The sequence below is a fragment of the Phyllobates terribilis genome, unplaced genomic scaffold, assembly GCF_046119375.1.
Source record: "Phyllobates terribilis strain yellow unplaced genomic scaffold, ASM4611937v1 Scaffold_1__5_contigs__length_1240528914, whole genome shotgun sequence".
NCBI classification, from domain to species: domain Eukaryota; kingdom Metazoa; phylum Chordata; class Amphibia; order Anura; family Dendrobatidae; genus Phyllobates; species Phyllobates terribilis.
Window position 1 is genome coordinate 23287560 of NW_027362761.1, and position 17173 is coordinate 23304732.

General features: G+C 42.6%; 1 protein-coding gene across 2 annotated transcripts in view; it reads left to right on the forward strand.

Moving 5' to 3' along the window:
• KCNN1 (potassium calcium-activated channel subfamily N member 1) overlaps positions 1-17173 on the forward strand; it is a 234652-nt gene that overhangs the window by 173040 nt on the left and 44439 nt on the right. For both annotated transcript variants that reach the window (XM_073659206.1, XM_073659281.1), the window contains exons 5-6: positions 10126-10267; positions 10445-10555. In XM_073659206.1, the coding sequence (XP_073515307.1) occupies positions 10126-10267; positions 10445-10555 (253 nt within the window). The remainder of the gene's footprint in view (positions 1-10125; positions 10268-10444; positions 10556-17173) is intronic.

Consider the following 17173-nt stretch of genomic DNA (forward strand, 5'->3'; position numbering starts at 1 on the left):
TGGGACTGTTCTATGTGTTTATTGTCCACTTTGTGGTTCAATAAAGTATTGCCACACTGTTTTAACCTCACCCTGTGTTGTCTGAGTAGCTCTACGCCCACGGAAGACCCTGGGTCTTCACATATTGGTGGCAGCAATGGGATACTATTCAGCCCAGCAGAGCTGGGGGAGCTGCAGGGGATTGGTGTTAGCACACACCATCCAAAGGGCTCCACAGCCAGGGAGGCATGTAGACAGACCCAGCAGACCATAGGTGAGGCATACACAGCGGGTTTTGGATGCTACCATGTCCAACCCCACCATCCTGGCCTTTGGGGGAGGCTCGGGGAGGATATACAGCAGCAACAAGATACGGCAACTGCAGGAGTTTTGCCAACTTCAACGGATTGAATGCCAGGCCACCGACACTCATCAGATTTAATTCAGGAACCACAGGATGCGGAGGACGGCATGTGTGGACACAATGGATACCAGTCTGTTTTCTTTAATTACGTGTGGAGTTTATTTGCAAGGAAGACATGGAATATGCTCTGAGGAAACTGGATGATGCAAAGTTTTGTTCTCAGGAGGGGGGGGGGACCTCTTACATTCATGTCTGTGCTTAAAGACTTGCTGATGGACTGTCTCCAATAAGTGGAGAGGGTTGATTGGGATCCTGTCATGTCTGGCTAATTAAGATTGGGGGTGAAACATGACCATACAGCCTATAATCTTAATTAGCTAGACCATTAGATTTGTTAAGTCAAGAGAAATACACTATTGTGTTGTGTTGACTTATAAATGCATGTGTTTCTCTTGCTGAACAAAAAGGTAACAGTACTTGTATAACCCTGAATACTGAATTCTATTCATTTGGAAACAATCATGTTTAGTATGTTAATGACAAATTGTACTCAGTCAGCTGAAGGTTTATTTAGAAAAAGCCCCTGTGATACTAACTATGTAAATAGATTAGCTCAAACAATGATAGCTGAGCTCTGCACCTTTACCTCTGACATGACTAATGACCCTTGAACTGTGGATGTGTCCTTAAAAAGGACAGATGCTTCTGTAGCAGTGAGACTAGAGACAGAATCAAAGAGAATCAGAAAGACTGTACAAGGAGAATGAGAGACATCCTTCAGGAAAGTAGATGGATTGCATGGCATTACCCAAAGAGACACAAATTTGTATTCTACATGATTCTAGTCTAAGGGTACCGGCCCTGACTGAGTTGTCACAAGAGGTTACTGATATCAGAGCTAAATCAGAGAGAGACAGGGAGAGAGGAAGGACAAACTTCTAAAGAGAACAAACCTTATTGCAAAGCAATGAAACAGCACAATACACAGTAACAACACAATGATAATACAATACTGTCTGTATGATTCCCAAATCATGGACATGACAAGTAGACCCAGTATGTAACACCAAAACATGTCTCCTGATGATTCCACAACCACTGGCTTGGACAGCGCATATCAAACATGCTGGGCCATGACTTCATTTCATGCTGCTTCCACCAAGTTATGACGCTGTCATCAGAACCTGGACTTGTCAGATCAGGCAGTTCATCTCCATTATTCAGCAGTACATTGTAGCTCCAGTTTATTTGTTTTTAGTGATAATGGGAGGAGAATCCAGCATGACCATCTAGCTATTCCCTAGTGTTTTAATTTTAATGCGATTTTTACTATTCGTAGGCATCATCATGTTTGTAGACCTCAGGGCTCTTCGACCACAATCATGTTGTTTCTCATTGTATATTATATGCAGTGTAGTGTACGGAGTAGGCAAGTTGGGGAAATTCTCACAACAATATATCTGATAGCAATGATCGGCATGTTAGTGTGACTCATATTATATCACCTATTTTGAATGACACACATGCAGAATGACCCATTCTGCATACAAATATTTTTACACCTCACCACAAAACTTTATGATTTATGAATCTGCACATACAGTGGGGAAAATAAGTATTTGATACAATGCAGATTTTGCAAGTTTTCCCACCTAGAATGAATGGAGATGTCTGTAATTTTTATCGTAGGTATACTTCAACTGTGAGAGACAGAATCTAAAAATTATAGTGTATGATTTTTAAATAATTAAATTGAATTTTATTGCATGAAATACGTATTTGATCACCTACCAACCAGCAAAAAAATCTGGCTCTCATAGACCTGTTAGTTTCTCTTTACTCTACACTCATTACCTGTATTAATTGCACCTGTTTGAACTCATTACCTGTATAAAAGACATCTGTCCACACAATCAATTACACTCCAACCTCCCACCATGGCCAAGACCAAAGAGCTGTCTAAGGACACCAGGGACAAAATAGTAGGCCTGCACAAGGCTTGGGTTACAGGATAATAGGCAAGCAGCTTGGCGAGAAGGCAACAACTTTTAGCACAATTATTAGAAAGTGGAAGAAACACAAGATGACTGTCAATCTTCCTTCTTCTGGGGCTCCATGCAGGTTCTCGCCTCGTGGGGTAACGATGATTCTGAGAAAGGTCAGGAATGAGCCCAGAACTACATGGGAGGACCTGGTCAATGCCCTGAAGAGAACTGTGACCACAGTCTCAAACATTACTGTCTGCACCATAAGAGGCACACTTCTCTCAATGAATTAGATACATCTTACAACTGCTGTATGCCTTTGCCAGAAATGTTGCTCACCTTACTGGAGTATCATAATTTACGACACTAAAAAGGCATCAATTTTGATGAATTTTTGGGGCAGACTTCGTCACTTCCACCCCACCCAAGCTCTACAAAATTTGGCGCAGTTTCCTGGTCCTAAAAATGACAAAGTTTGCAAAATGCCCACAGTGTTTAATATAATTTTTCAGACATCAGTTTTTTTAACAGATACCTGAGTCTGTTCAGTAAATTCGGTAGATATCCTTTTCTCATTTAATTTTGTGGACAAGAATTTAAGTCTATAGAGATTTGTTAAAAATGGAGGAGAAATGGAAAATATGTGTTTAACATCCATTATTAGATTAAGTGACAATGCAAAAAGTTTACCTCGTCCAGCTTTTAAAAATGGATGAGAAAAAACAGATGCAAAACAAGAGAAAAATTGGCAATTTATTGCAGAATAGAAATTAGAAACTAATGTCTATATGTGTTGTACCCTAACACAGGGAGATGAGTCAGGGCACATGGAAAACAGTCTGCTGGGCGGTTCTCTCTGGTTTCTTCCCTCTTGTCTCGGATTGATTGACACACCTCTCTATTTTAAGTACTGTATATAGAGGCACCTGTCAATCAAGCCAAGCCTCTGGGCAGACACTTCTTCCCCTGGCCATCTCATTTTCTAAAATTTGTTTTCTCTGAAATGCCAGTGACAGAGTAAGGGCACAGTCAGATGGCTGTAATACTCGTGCGAGGATCGCATCGCAATCCTCGGACTGGCCTCGGCTCTCTTCACCTGAACATGACAGCATGTGTTTCTATGCAGCTGTCACGCTCAGGTCAGGAGAGCCGGCAGCCAGTCCAAGAATTGCGTTGCGATCCTCGTGCGAGTTATATGGCCAACTGTCTGCGCCCTAAAACATAGTTGTCAGAAAGAGCCTTCATGCATGTCCATAGTTTACTTTTCATGTGAATCATATTCACATTTTAATCACACCAGGACATTATTATGTACCTAACTTACTGAACAGGGGTACATTATAAGGGCATGCACACTTTAACTATTTATTTTGCATTTTTTTCCATGCACTTTTGCTACAAAAACTGAAGGATTTCCTAGTACCAACAAAGTGAAGTAGATTTCTGAAATCTCATGCTCATGTTGCTTATTTTTCTTTGCAGATTTGAAGCCATTTCTAATGTGCAGCTTGTCAAATTTTTCTGCGTTTTTGCAGCGTTTTTCACCCATCCCAATGCACGGGAAAAACCCAAATAAAAGAGGCATGAAAAAGCTAGTAAATAATGCAGAAAAAGCGTGCATATTTTACCCTGCAGTTTTTCTACCAAGAGACATACTCAATGTGTGCACGCGGCCAAAGAGTGTGGTCACAACCAGAAACTTATCATGTTGCCGAAATTCTGCCCACCCCTGGCGCCTAGTTGTGCAAGAAAAATCATGCAGCCATTGGACGGCCCAGTGATTGGTTTTATCGGCTAAGTTACAGCTATAGTCCAAATGAATACATTGAGCTGCATCTAACTTTCTGGACTGCAGCTATAACTCAATAGTTAAAATTAATCAGTAGAACTACAAAACGTGTCAGAACAAGGTGAAATGGTACACCTGTATGAATGTGGCTGAAAACAGAAGTGTCCAGGAGCCGCTGAGGTTTTCAATTTGTAAATGTAGGTGTGGACATGAACACGAGAACTTTTAAAGTGAACCTGTCAGCTGATACATGCTGCCCAATCAGTGGGCAGCATGTATCAGGCACTGATGGTACTATCCGCACATAGGCAGAGACCTGTCAACCCAGGGCAGCGGGTGGGGAGAAGCCGCCAGGGACCCGCCTGTCCGACTAGTCCATTGTGCCGCTCAGTTCCTGGTAGCTTTTAAACTATCTTTTTTTCTTAAACTAAGCAGAATTTCAGAGTCAAATATACAGGTGCTTCTCACAAAATTAGAATATCATCAAAAAGTTAATTTATTTCAGTTTTTCAATCCCAAAAGTGAAACTCATATATTATATAGAGTCATTACAAACATAGTGATCTATTTCAAGTGTTTATGTTAATGTTGATGATTATGGCTTACATCCAATGAAAACACAAAAGTCATTATCTCAGTAAATTAGAATAATTAACAAAAAACACCTTCAAAGGCTTCCTACACTTTTAAAAAGGTCCCTTAGTCTGTTTCAGTAGGCTACACAATCATGGGGAAGACTGCTGACTTGACAGATGTCCAGAAGGCAGTCGTTGACACACTCCACAAGGAAGGTAAGCCGCAAAAGGTCATTGCTGAAGAAGCTGGCTGTACACAGAGTGCTGTATCCAAGCATATTAATGGAAAGTTGAGTGGAAGGAAAAAGTGTGGTAGGAAAAGGTGCACAAGCAACCGGGATAATCGCAGCCTTGAAAGGATTAAGACAAGGCCATTCAAAAATTTGGGGGAGATTCACAAGGAGTGGACTGCTGCTGGAGTCATTGCTTCAAGAACCACCAAACACAGATTTATCCAGGACATGGGCTACAAGTGTCGCATTCCTTGTGTCAAGCCACTCATGACCAATAGACTACGCCAGAAGCGTCTTACCTGGGCCAAGGAGAAAAAGACCTGGACTATTGCTCAGTGGTCCAAGGTGGTGTTTTCAGATGAAAGTATATTTTGCATTTCATTTGGAAATCAAGGTCCCAGAGTCTGGAGGAAGAGTGGAGAGGCCACAATCCAAGCTGCTTGAGGTCTAGTGTGAAGTTTCCACAATCAGTGATGGTTTGGGGAGCCATGTCATCTGCTGGTGTAGGTCCACTGTGTTTTATCAAGAGACCAAAGTCAGCGCAGTCATCTACTGGAAAATTTTAGAGCACTTCATGCTTCCCTCTGCCGACAAGCTTTTTGGAGATGGAAATTTCATTCTCCGGCAGGACTTGGCACCTGTCCACACTGCCAAAAGTACCAATACCTGGTGTAAAAACAACAGTATCACTGTGCTTGATTGGCCAGCAAACTCGCCTGACCTTAACCCCATTGAGAATCTATGGGATATTGTCAAGAGGAAGATGAGACACCAGACCCAACAATGTAGACGAGCTGAAGGCTATCAAAGCAACCTGGGCTTCCATAACCCCTCAGCAGTACCACAGGTTGATTGCCTCCATGCCACGCCGCATTGATGCAATAATTGATGCAAAAGGAGCCCCGACCAAGTATTGAGTGCATTTACTGAACATACATTTCAGTAGGCCAACATTTCAGATTTTAAAAAACATTTTTCAAGCTGTTGTTATAAAGTATTCTAATTTACTGAGAGAATGACTTTTGTGATTTCATTGGCTGTAAGCCATAATCATCAACATTAACAGAAATAAACACTTGAAATAGATCAAGGTGTTTGTAATGACTCTATATAATATACGAGTTTCTCTTTTTGGATTGAAGAACTGAAATAAATTAACTTTTTGATGATATTATAATTTTGCGAGAAGCACCTGTACCTGGCTGAGATCATACAGCCAGTTTCTGATACATGCTGTCCATGGATTTGGCAGCATGTTTCAGCTTACAGGTTCACTTTAAGGTTGGGTTCACTCATGACATATTATGTTGCAGAAATTTGTGTGATTCAATTGGCACCAAGCACATTAATTTCTGGAAGCTTGATTTAGATGAATGGGACAGTCACAGAAATATCTGCAACAAAATCTGCCAACTATGAACTCACCCTTAAATGGATTTTCTGGGCCCGGTAGAAAATTACACAGCGAGTCTAATATGGAGAATACTAACAGCGTGCAATGTACACACTGCTAGGATTCCACTCTGGTTCACATTTGCAGTAGCTGTCACTTGGTTGGTAATATGCAATTTCCAAATCTGCAGCCATGTGCTGACCGCTTCCTCCTCTGCTTCTCTCAAAGATGCATTGAGAATGAGACTTTGTTGCCTTTTTAAGGTAACAGATTTTCCTGTACTCTGGTTAGCGTAAATAATAAAAGGTGGTAACATGATAAAAGGTTAAGCTTGAGCAACATGGTAAATTTCACACTTATTGACTATATAGTAAATGCCAATCAATAATGATCAAGAATAAGAAGGAGAAGTGGTTTCCAATTTAAGAAAAAAGGAAGTCAGCTAAATGCTTTGGTAAAATTTGGAGGATAAATAGACATTGGAGGTCTTTATCTTGCCCATAGGACTCTAAACAGGTGTACTTACAAACCTTTGCCTTGTAGGGTCAGTTCACACAGGAGGGAAAACAGAGGATAATGGGAAGGAAAACAAAACCAAATATATAAGCTAGAACTAATAATACATGTTACATTTAAATAATCCAGTATATTAATACTATATGTCTATTAAATATGAAACAACAGGTATTAATGCTTTACTGAGAATCAAAAGATGATAAAGCGCTGCGGAATTAATGACGCTATATAAGTGAGTAAAATAAATAAATAAAATCAAAACAGGATTTTAGGTCAAATTCTAGAATTTTTTTTAAAAGAAATAACTACATTTTCCCACTTTTGTACGTAAACTTATTTTATCTAAAGTCATCTATTTAGGAAAATGGTTGACTATTTCACATTACTATATAGTACCATATTTGCCCGTCACTAATACGCCCACAAGTCCCAGCTGCGGGTCTGGTGATCTGACAGCCTTGTTGGCATATGTGAAGCTCTTAGTTTGGGTCACAAGACACGCAGTTGGGCATAATACAGATGATAAATTATGGCAGCTACATGGTTGTGTGAATTAGTCCTAAGCGATATGTTTTTGGCGTATAATAAAAACTACTTCATTTGCCTTGATCAGCAGACCCTGCCACTCTGATATCAGTAAGGAAATATTCATTGTTTACCCTCTGACATAACAGGACTCCATATTTTCGATAGCGGGACCATGTTTAAGGCCTTAAATAGCTCAGCTATCAGCAACTGGTTTCACATTACATGGACCCATTGGAGGGGATGAGGGAACTTTTTGCAAGGAAGAAAGTTCCTGGATGGTTACAGCATGCAGTTTAGCCTACCATCCATGTGCTTAAGCATGTCCCTTACATGCCACATGCCTGCGGCATGCATGTGAGGGGTAGAGTAAATGTACCTTTGCCCATTTTGCTCATGGCTCATGCCAAAGATGTTACTGGGAGAATTCATTATTAAAAGCATGCAGATAGCATGGTCAAGTCTAAAGGCTCAGTCCAATGTGACAAGGATTTGAAATCTAATGCATTTTTTATTCTGTATTTTGTTTGTTAGATGTGCATGTCAGTTTTTATGCTTTATTTTGTTAATCGATAAGTGTTTTTTTTATAGGAAATCTGCCTGTTTTAGGACCAAAGTGTATTAATTATAATATTTTTTCATTTCTGTCAAAAGCTGAAATGCCGATGATCATATTTATATGCAGAATTTAACAGGAATTGATCTCTTAAATTATAATCTTCAGCAGGATTAAAAAATGATGAACACATGAGAACTATATTATTAAAGGGCCTGACTGCAGTTTGTTAAAACATAAAGTCTAAGGGGTAACGTTTCTCCTTGTGGCAATATGCAAATTGTCTCTTCAGAGAGGAAGAGGACCTGAACTAGATACCAGTCTGACGCCTCTCATCCAGCCAAACCAGAACTCACACTTTGCACTGACAGTACCCCGAAACAGTGTCTGCAAATTGAGTTTCTGGTCTTGGTTTTTTATCCTAAGTTATGTGACAAGGCTCGTTAAAGGGTCACTATTGACTTTTAGGATTGCTACTTCCTGTAGGTGGCACTAGAGTTCTTGTCCTCTTCCTCTCTGAAGAGACAATTTGCATATTTCCCACAGTAGCATTGCGGCTTTTAAAGTCTCCTCACCTGATGTGCTTAACATGTCACTCTCCGCAAGGAGAAATATTACCCCTAGATCCTTGTGGAGAGTGACATACCAGCTCTGGCATGTCAAGGTAAGGCTTATTCACCATGCAATACTCCTCTGGGAAATTTAATATGCAAATTGCCTCTTCAGAACAAAAGAGGACTCGAACGCTATAGAGCCACCTATTGGAAGCAGCAATCCAACAAGTCACAATTAACCCTTTAATGAGTTGTGCAATATGACTTAGGATAAAAGCCAAATCAGAATCGCAATTTGCAGACACGGTGTTTCGGGCTGTTGGCCCTCATCAGTGCAAAGTATGAGCACTGATTTGGCTGGATGAGAGGCTCTGGACTGAGGTCTAAGGGGTAACGTTTCTCCTTGTGGAGAGTGACATACCGGCCCTGGCATGTCAAGGGAAGGTACTCACTTCCCCAGGTCCACTGGTTAGTCTCAGTCGCTGATTCCGGTGCCTAGCATAGGCTGCGGCGCAGACGTCACTGCATATCTTTTAAAGGCTCTAAAATAGCCTAGATATTCAGATGCAAACTCAATTTTCCTCTTGATGTACTTTCTGGACAGCAATGGTTTTCTCCAGGCACACTTCCCATATGCATCTAAATTGTGCAGCCACTAACAATGGTAAACATCAGTTGTAGTAAGAGCTATATGTAGGTCCCTTGGTGAGGGTTCCTAGAGATTTGTTATGGTGGTCCTGCAAATTAGAAGTTTTCAAATTGTAGATGATCTTCCAGAAGTAATGGAGGTGTAAATAAGAGGGGATCCTCTAAGGGTATGGGCACACAACGTCTTTTTCAGGCGGATTCTGCCTGGAACATGCCTGAAAAATCTCTATAGACTACAAATGAACATAATGCACTGCAATGTCAAAACGAATTGCAGTGCATATATTCAGTATTTTGGAGCTTCTTTTAACCGCTTCAGGCTTCGAAAGCCGTTGCTGAAGTTGCTAAAAGAAGTTATCTGGAGAATACGCTTAAGGAAAAAGACCGCTGGCATTTTCCTGGTGCGTCTTTGCCTTGAAACACTCGGCAGGTCCACTGGTATCTTAAGGACGTTGTGTGCACATACATTAGATGCCCTCTAATGTATTCAGATCAGGAGCACATGATCTGATTTCTTTCATTCTTTCCCTATATTTCCTATAGTTTCAAAATTATTTTTTTTGTTTTAATGGTTTCTTTCCAAGGAAATTGCATGTCTGTGAACTTCTTGTTAAAACAAACTATGGTACCAAAGTCATTTTGTTATATTTATACAGTATGTTCAGCTACATGATCATCACATTCGTCATTTATATACTAATTCTTGGCGATCACTGATCAATGATAAACATTGACAAGGCTATAAATAAAAATAATTAGTTCGCTTGGGTCCTAAACTTAATATTCTTAGGAACAAAGGTTGAAAAGAGGGTCTTTAAACCCTACTGGTTACAGTGTTTAGGTTTTTTTTATACCTGGCACTGATTAAGGTTAACAATGATTTATTTTACTCATGCTCAATCTAAAACTATATTTATCAAAAATGTTGCATGTTAATACCTGTATTCTAAGACTCCTCCAATACCTGACTTTCTCATTGCCCTTCACTTTTTATGCTCTCCCCAATAGGTACCATGACAAACAGGAGGTGACCAGTAACTTCCTGGGTGCCATGTGGCTCATTTCAATAACGTTCCTATCAATTGGCTATGGAGATATGGTGCCCAACACTTACTGTGGCAAAGGAGTCTGTCTGCTGACAGGCATTATGGTAAGATAACAACCTCATGTGTAGCGATCTCTCTTCCTTCAGTTCCTATTGCCTTTCTGTGAACCCTACTTGCTTTCTTTACACCTGTCTTCCTCCTAAGTCACATATATCCTCCAATCATCAGTGTCTTTCTTCTTATTCCATGCTCTGCAATAAATCTGTACTTTCCTTCCACAGGGTGCAGGATGCACAGCTCTGGTTGTTGCTGTTGTTGCAAGAAAGTTGGAGCTCACCAAAGCTGAGAAACACGTACACAACTTTATGATGGACACACAACTTTCAAAGCGGGTAAAGAGTGGTGAGGGAAATGGGCATAGGGTGGAATTTGGAGTAATGCACTGATAGTGCCTTATAAGTTTAGTAGGGAAGGGGGGGGCGTCATGCTATGTTGAAGGGAGTAAACCAAGAATTCTCTTACCACGCATGAATTACCTGTGCTTGTTTTCCTCATATTATACCCATATGCATGTTACATATGAACAGAAAAAAATGCTCCTAAATCAAGATTTATTCTTTTCCAGGTGTAGATTTAGGTATATCTTGCATATCACCTACATGTGTACTTGGTCAGGGCTAGTCATAGACTACATGGCACTATGAGCAACATTACTATTAATGCATAAAATTCCCTATAGTGCTCATAATATGCCAAAAAGGCCCCAATAGTCCCATTGAACTTACTTGTCCTCATTTATCACTAACTGTCTTCCACATAAGAATCGCAACATACTAAGAATAGGAAAAAAATGATAACTCTTTTTTCTGTTGAAGTGTACAGCCTCGTCCATTGGTGTGTTTTCTACTTAGTGCATACATGTAATAATTCTAAAAAGAATAAATATTACATACCGTATGAGATATAGTATATGATAACTGTCGTACAAACTGTAGTGCTTATGTAAAAGCATCAGGTATAAGGTGAATGCAGATGTATCACTGCTGAATTTGTTATCCATCTGGTCAATATACTAGCGGCCATAGTGCCCATATCTTCCTAGTCAGTGTCCGCACAACAACTACTATAATTCCCATATGATAATACTATAATTCCCATATGATAATACTATAATTGCCATATGATAATGCTATAATTCCCATATGATAATATTATAATTCCCATATGATAATACTATAATTGCCATATGATAATATTATAATTGCCATATGATAATACTATAATTGCCATATGATAATACTATAATTGTCATATGATAACAGTCTTAATGCTCACATAATAGCATCCACAGTGCCCTGTAATAAAGTAGTATGTCTTGGAGTGACACAGCAAACACCTGGTCTGGTCTCTACTGCTGTTAAAGGGGTATTTCCATCTCCAAGATCCTATCCTAATGTAGTAGGTTTACTAATAATATTAGCAAATACCTCCAATAAGAAATGTAGTATAGTTTTTCTGATTCGCTACGTCTCTTACCTCATGTGCAGGCATTGCAGAACCTTAGGTATCTAGGGTTACGACCACTGATATAGTGACAGTTAGTTAGCTAGTTGCTAGTGGTCATAACTAGTGTTGAGCCACCCCCGTAGTGTTCGGGTTCGGTTCGGTTCGTCGAACACCGGGATGTTCGAGGAACTGTTCGTCGAACTGTTCGTCGAACACCTTAGAACACCGTCGAACATAGTTAAAACCAATGGCAGGCAAACAAAAACACATAGAAACACATAGAAAACACCTTCAAATGTGTCCAAAAGCTGACAAACTGCTCAGAAGACGCTCTCTTTAAAAAAGCCGGCCGGCAATTCAGCAGCGGCATACACCGGTACCCGACAATTTAGACAAGAAGGAATAGAGCATCACACATAGATTAGATAGATAGAAACATGTCAGTCACATATATAAGAAGTACAGTGACAGTGTTGGTTACTGTACTTGTCATTTAGTGTAAAGGATTTATTAAAAAAAATAATAGTGTTTTCGTGCACCGTCTCTTTAAAAAAGCCAGCCGGCAATTCAGCAGCGGTACCCGACAATTTAGAAAAGAAAGAATAGAGCTTCACACATAGATAGATAGATATAAACATGTCAGTCACATATATATGAAGTACAGTGACAGTGTTGGTTACTGTACTTGTCATTTAGTGTAAAGGATTTATTTAAAAAAATAATAGTGTTTTCATGCACTGTCTCTTTAAAAAAGCTGGCCGGCAATTCAGCATCTGTACCCGACAATTTAGAACAGAAAGATAGAGCATCACACATAGATTAGATAGATAGAAACATGTCAGTCACATATATATGAAGTACAGTGACAGTGTTGGTTACTGTACTTGTCATTTAGTGTTAAAATAAAGGATTTATAAAAAAAAAAAATTGGCGTGGGGTTCCCCGTAATTTTAGTCTCTAGCGGAGGTTAAGCAGACGGCTGGGGCAGATGTTTGAAGCCTGGGAAGAGGGTAATACCCACGGAGCTTCCCAGGCTACTAATATCAGCTCCCAGCTGAATACCTAGCCTTTACTAGCTATTAAAATGGGGGACCCTCCCAAAAAAATGACGTGGGGTCCCCCCTATTTTATTAGCTAGCAAAGGCTAGGCAGACAGCTGGGGGCTGATATTAATATCCCAGGAAGGGTGCCATGAATATTGGCCCCCTCCCAGGCTAGAAACACCAGCCCTCAGCCGCCCCAGAAATGGCGCGTCCATAGGATGCGCCAATTCTGGCACTTAGCCTCACTCTTCCCACTGCCCTGTAGCGGTGGCAGTGGGGTAATAGGGCTGGGGTTGATGTCAGCTGACATCAAGCCCAGGTTAGTAATGGAGAGGCGTCTATAAGACACCCCCATTACTAACCCCATAGTCAAAGTTAAAAGAAAACACAAACACCCAGAATAAAGTCCTTTAATTGAAATAAACACACAATTCTTTATTGTTCTAAATTAAACCATACTTACCGTCACGCCCATTCCAGCTGAAGCCAATGATCTCCTGCAATAAAAGAAAAATAATAAAGCAACCTCATCCTTACCTTTCCATGGTTCCCACGACAGCTTCAGCTCTGCTACATCGAGATGACAGGCTGGATCGCAGCAGAAAGCTGCCATCCAGCCTGTCATCCCGCAGACACTGAGAAGCGCAGGCATGCTTGTGCTCCTCAATGTCTGGCTGTGACGGCATAAAGATGAGCCGAGGTCATGTCCAATGAACTCGGCTCACCTCATGCACGTCACTGACAGCGTGGGAAAATTCTCCTGCACTCAGCGCTTCAGCGTGTGAATTTTCCCACGCTGTCAGTGACGTGCATGAGTAGCACAGTAGTGTTTAACTTTGGTGGCAAGATCAGTGATTGGTCGCGGGTCAATCACCATGGTGTTACAAAGGTCCGGACATTTGTGTTAAAAATCGCTGATTGGCCGCTGGCGCTGCCCGCGACCAATCACCGATTTGGGCGCCAAATTTAAATATCGGCCGCGACCAATCACCCATCTTGGCTCCACATTTAAACACCACTGTACTGATTGGTCGTGGACGCTATTTAAATGTGGCGCCAAAATCGGTGATTGGTCGAGCCCAGCGTCGGCGACCAATCAGCACAGCGGTGTTTAAATGTGGAGCCAAGATCGGTGATTGGTCGCGGCCGATATTTAAATTTGGCGCACAAATCGGTGATTGGTCGCGGGCAGCGCCAGCTACCAATCAGCGATTTTTAACACAAATGTCCGGATCTTTGTAACACCATGCGGATACTGTGGGGACATCAGCGGCTAGGGTGTCAAGGGAGGACTGGGGAGCGGCGCTGCGGGTCGGGATACTTCTGCTGCGAGCCGTTGCTCATCTCCCGGCTTCTCGCAGCGGAAGTATCCGACCAGGCAGCGGCGCTCCCCGGTCCTCACCAATACGATTCGCTGATTTGTCGCGCTCTCCGCACGCGACCAATCAGTGATCTTGGCGCTAAAGTTAACCACCGCTCTGCTGATTGGTCGCGGACGCTGCCCGCGACCAATCACCGATTTGGGCGCCACATTTAAATAGCGGCCGCGACCAATCAGCGAGCTTGGCGCCAAATTTAAACAACGCTCTGCTGATTGGTCGCGGACTCCAGCCGCGACCAATCAGCGAGATTGGCGCCAAATTTAAACCCCGCTCTGCTAATTGGTCGCGGATGCCGGCCGCGACTAATCAGCATTATTGGCGCCAAATTTAAACACCGCTCTGCTGATTGATCGCGGTTGCTGGCCGAGATCAATCAGCAATATTGCCGCAAAATTGAAACACCGCTCTGCTGATTAGTCGCGGTTGCCGTCCGCGACCAATCAGCAGTATTGGCGCCAAATTTAAACCCTGCTCGGCTGATTGGTCGCGGTTGCCGGCCGCGACCAATCAGCAGTATTGGCGCCAAATTTAAACCCCGCTCTGCTGATTGGTCACGGTTGCCGGCCGCGACCAATTAGCGATTTTGGCGCCAAATTTAAACACCGCTCTGCTGATTGGTCGCGGCCGGCGATTGCGACCAATCAGCATTATTGGCGCCAAATTTAAACCCCGCTCTGCTGATTGGTCGCGACCGCCGCCCGCGACTAATCACATTATTGCCGCCAAATTTAAACACCGCTCTGCTGAATGGTCGCGGTCGTGACCAATCACCATTATTGGCGCCAAATTTAAACACCGCTTTGCTGATTGGTCGCGACCGCAACCAATCAGCATTATTGGCGCAAAATTTAAACCCCGTTCTGCGGATTGATCACGTTCGCTGGCCGCGACCAATCAGCATTATTGGCGCAAAATTTAAACCCCGCTCTGCTGATTAGTCGCGACCGCCGGCCGTGACCAATCAGCGATATAGTCGCCAAATTTCAACACCACTTTGCTGATTGCGCTGGGTCTGCCGCATACATATTCTAGAATACCCGATGCGTTAGAATCGGGCCACCATCTAGTTTCATGAAATAATTTTAAAAAAAATTTACGTGGGGCTTCGCACTATATTTGTGTCCAGCCAGGTACAGCAGGCAGGAACGGGCTGCCCCCAACCACCAGCTGCCTATTTGTACCTGGCCGGACACAACAATATAGGGAAGCCATTTTTTCTTAATTATTTCATGAATTTCATGAAATAATTAAAAAAAAAAATACGTGGGGCTTCGCCCTATTTTTGGGTCCAGCCAGGTACAACTAGGCAGCTGGGGGCTGGAATCTGCAGCGCAGGGAGGCCCAAGCTTTCTGCCCCCCCCCCCCACTGCAAATTGCAGTCCGCAGCCACCCCGGAAAATGGCGCGTTCATAGAAGCGCCATCTTCTGGCGCTGTACCCAACTCATCCAGGGCCCTGGTGCGGTGGCTCACTGGGTAATAAAGGGGTTAGGGCCAGCATGGCATTATCAGCTGGCCCTAAGCCCGAAATTCATGGGGTCACGCCAATATTAGACATGACCACCATGAATTTCTAGTAAAGTATTTAAAAAAAACACAACACCCAGAATAAAGTCCTTTAATTGAAAAAAACACACAATTTTTTATTGTTCTAAATTAAACCATACTTACCATCACGCCCATTCCAGCTGAAGCCAACGATCTCCTGCAATAAAAGAAAAATAATAAAGCAACATCATCCTTACCTTTCCATGGTTCCCATGACAGCTTCAGCTCTGCTACATCGAGATGACAGGCTGGACCGCAGCAGAATGCTGCCATCCAGCTTGCCATGCCGAACAGACTGAGAAGCGCAGGCATGCTTGCGCTCCTCAGTGTCTCGCTGTGACGGCATCCAGATGAGCCGAGGTCATGTCCAATGAACTCGGCTCACCTCATGCACGTCACTGACAGCGTGGGAAAATTCTCCTGCACTCAGCGCTTCAGCGTGAGAATTCTCCCACGCTGTCAGTGACGTACATGAGGTGAGCTGAGTTCATTGGACATGAGCTCACCTCATGCACGTCACTGACAGCGTGGAAAAATTCTCACGCTGAAGCGCTGAGTGCAGGAGAATTTTCCCACGCTGTCAGTGACATGCATGAGGTGAGCTGAGTTCATTGGACATGAAGAGCTCACCTCTTGCACGTCACTGACAGCGTGGGAAAATTCTCACGCTGAAGCGCTCAGTGCAGGAGAATTTTCCCACGCTGTCAGTGACGTGCATGAGGTGAGCCGAGTTCATTGGACATGACCTCGGCTCATCTTTATGCCGTCACAGCCTGACACTGAGGAGCACAAGCAAGCCTGCGCTTCTCAGTGTCTGCGGGATGACAGGCTGGATGGCAGCTTTCTGCTGTGGTCCAGCCTGTCATCTCGATGTAGCAGAGCTGGAGCTGTCCTGGGACCCATGGAAAGGTAAGGATGATGTTGCTTTATTATTTTTCTTTTATTGCAGGAGATCATTGGCTTCAGCTGGAATGGGCGTGACGGTAAGTATGGTTTAATTTAGAACAATAAAGAATTGTGTGTTTATTTCAATTAAAGGACTTTATTCTGGGTGTTTGTGTTTTCTTTTAACTTTGACTATGGGGTTAGTAATGGGGGTGTCTTATAGACGCCTCTCCATTACTAACCTGGGCTTGATGTCAGCTGGCATTATAAGCTGACATCAACCCCAGCCCTATTACCCCACTGCCACCGCTACAGGGCAGTGGGAAGAGCGAGGCTAAGTGCCAGAATTGGTGCATCCTATGCCTTTGCTAGCTATTAAAAAAGGGGGGACCCCACGTCATTTTTTTGGGGGGGTCCCCCATTTTAATAGCTAGTAAAGGCTAGGTATTCAGCTGGGGGCTGATATTAGTAGCCTGGGAAGCTCCGTGGGTATTACCCCTTCCAGGCTTCAAGCATCTGCCCCAGCCGTCTGCTTAACCTCCGCTAGAGACTAAAATTAAGGGGAACCCCACGCCAATTTTTTTTTAAATAAATCCTTTATTTTAACACTAAATGACAAGTACAGTAATCAACACTATCACTGTACTT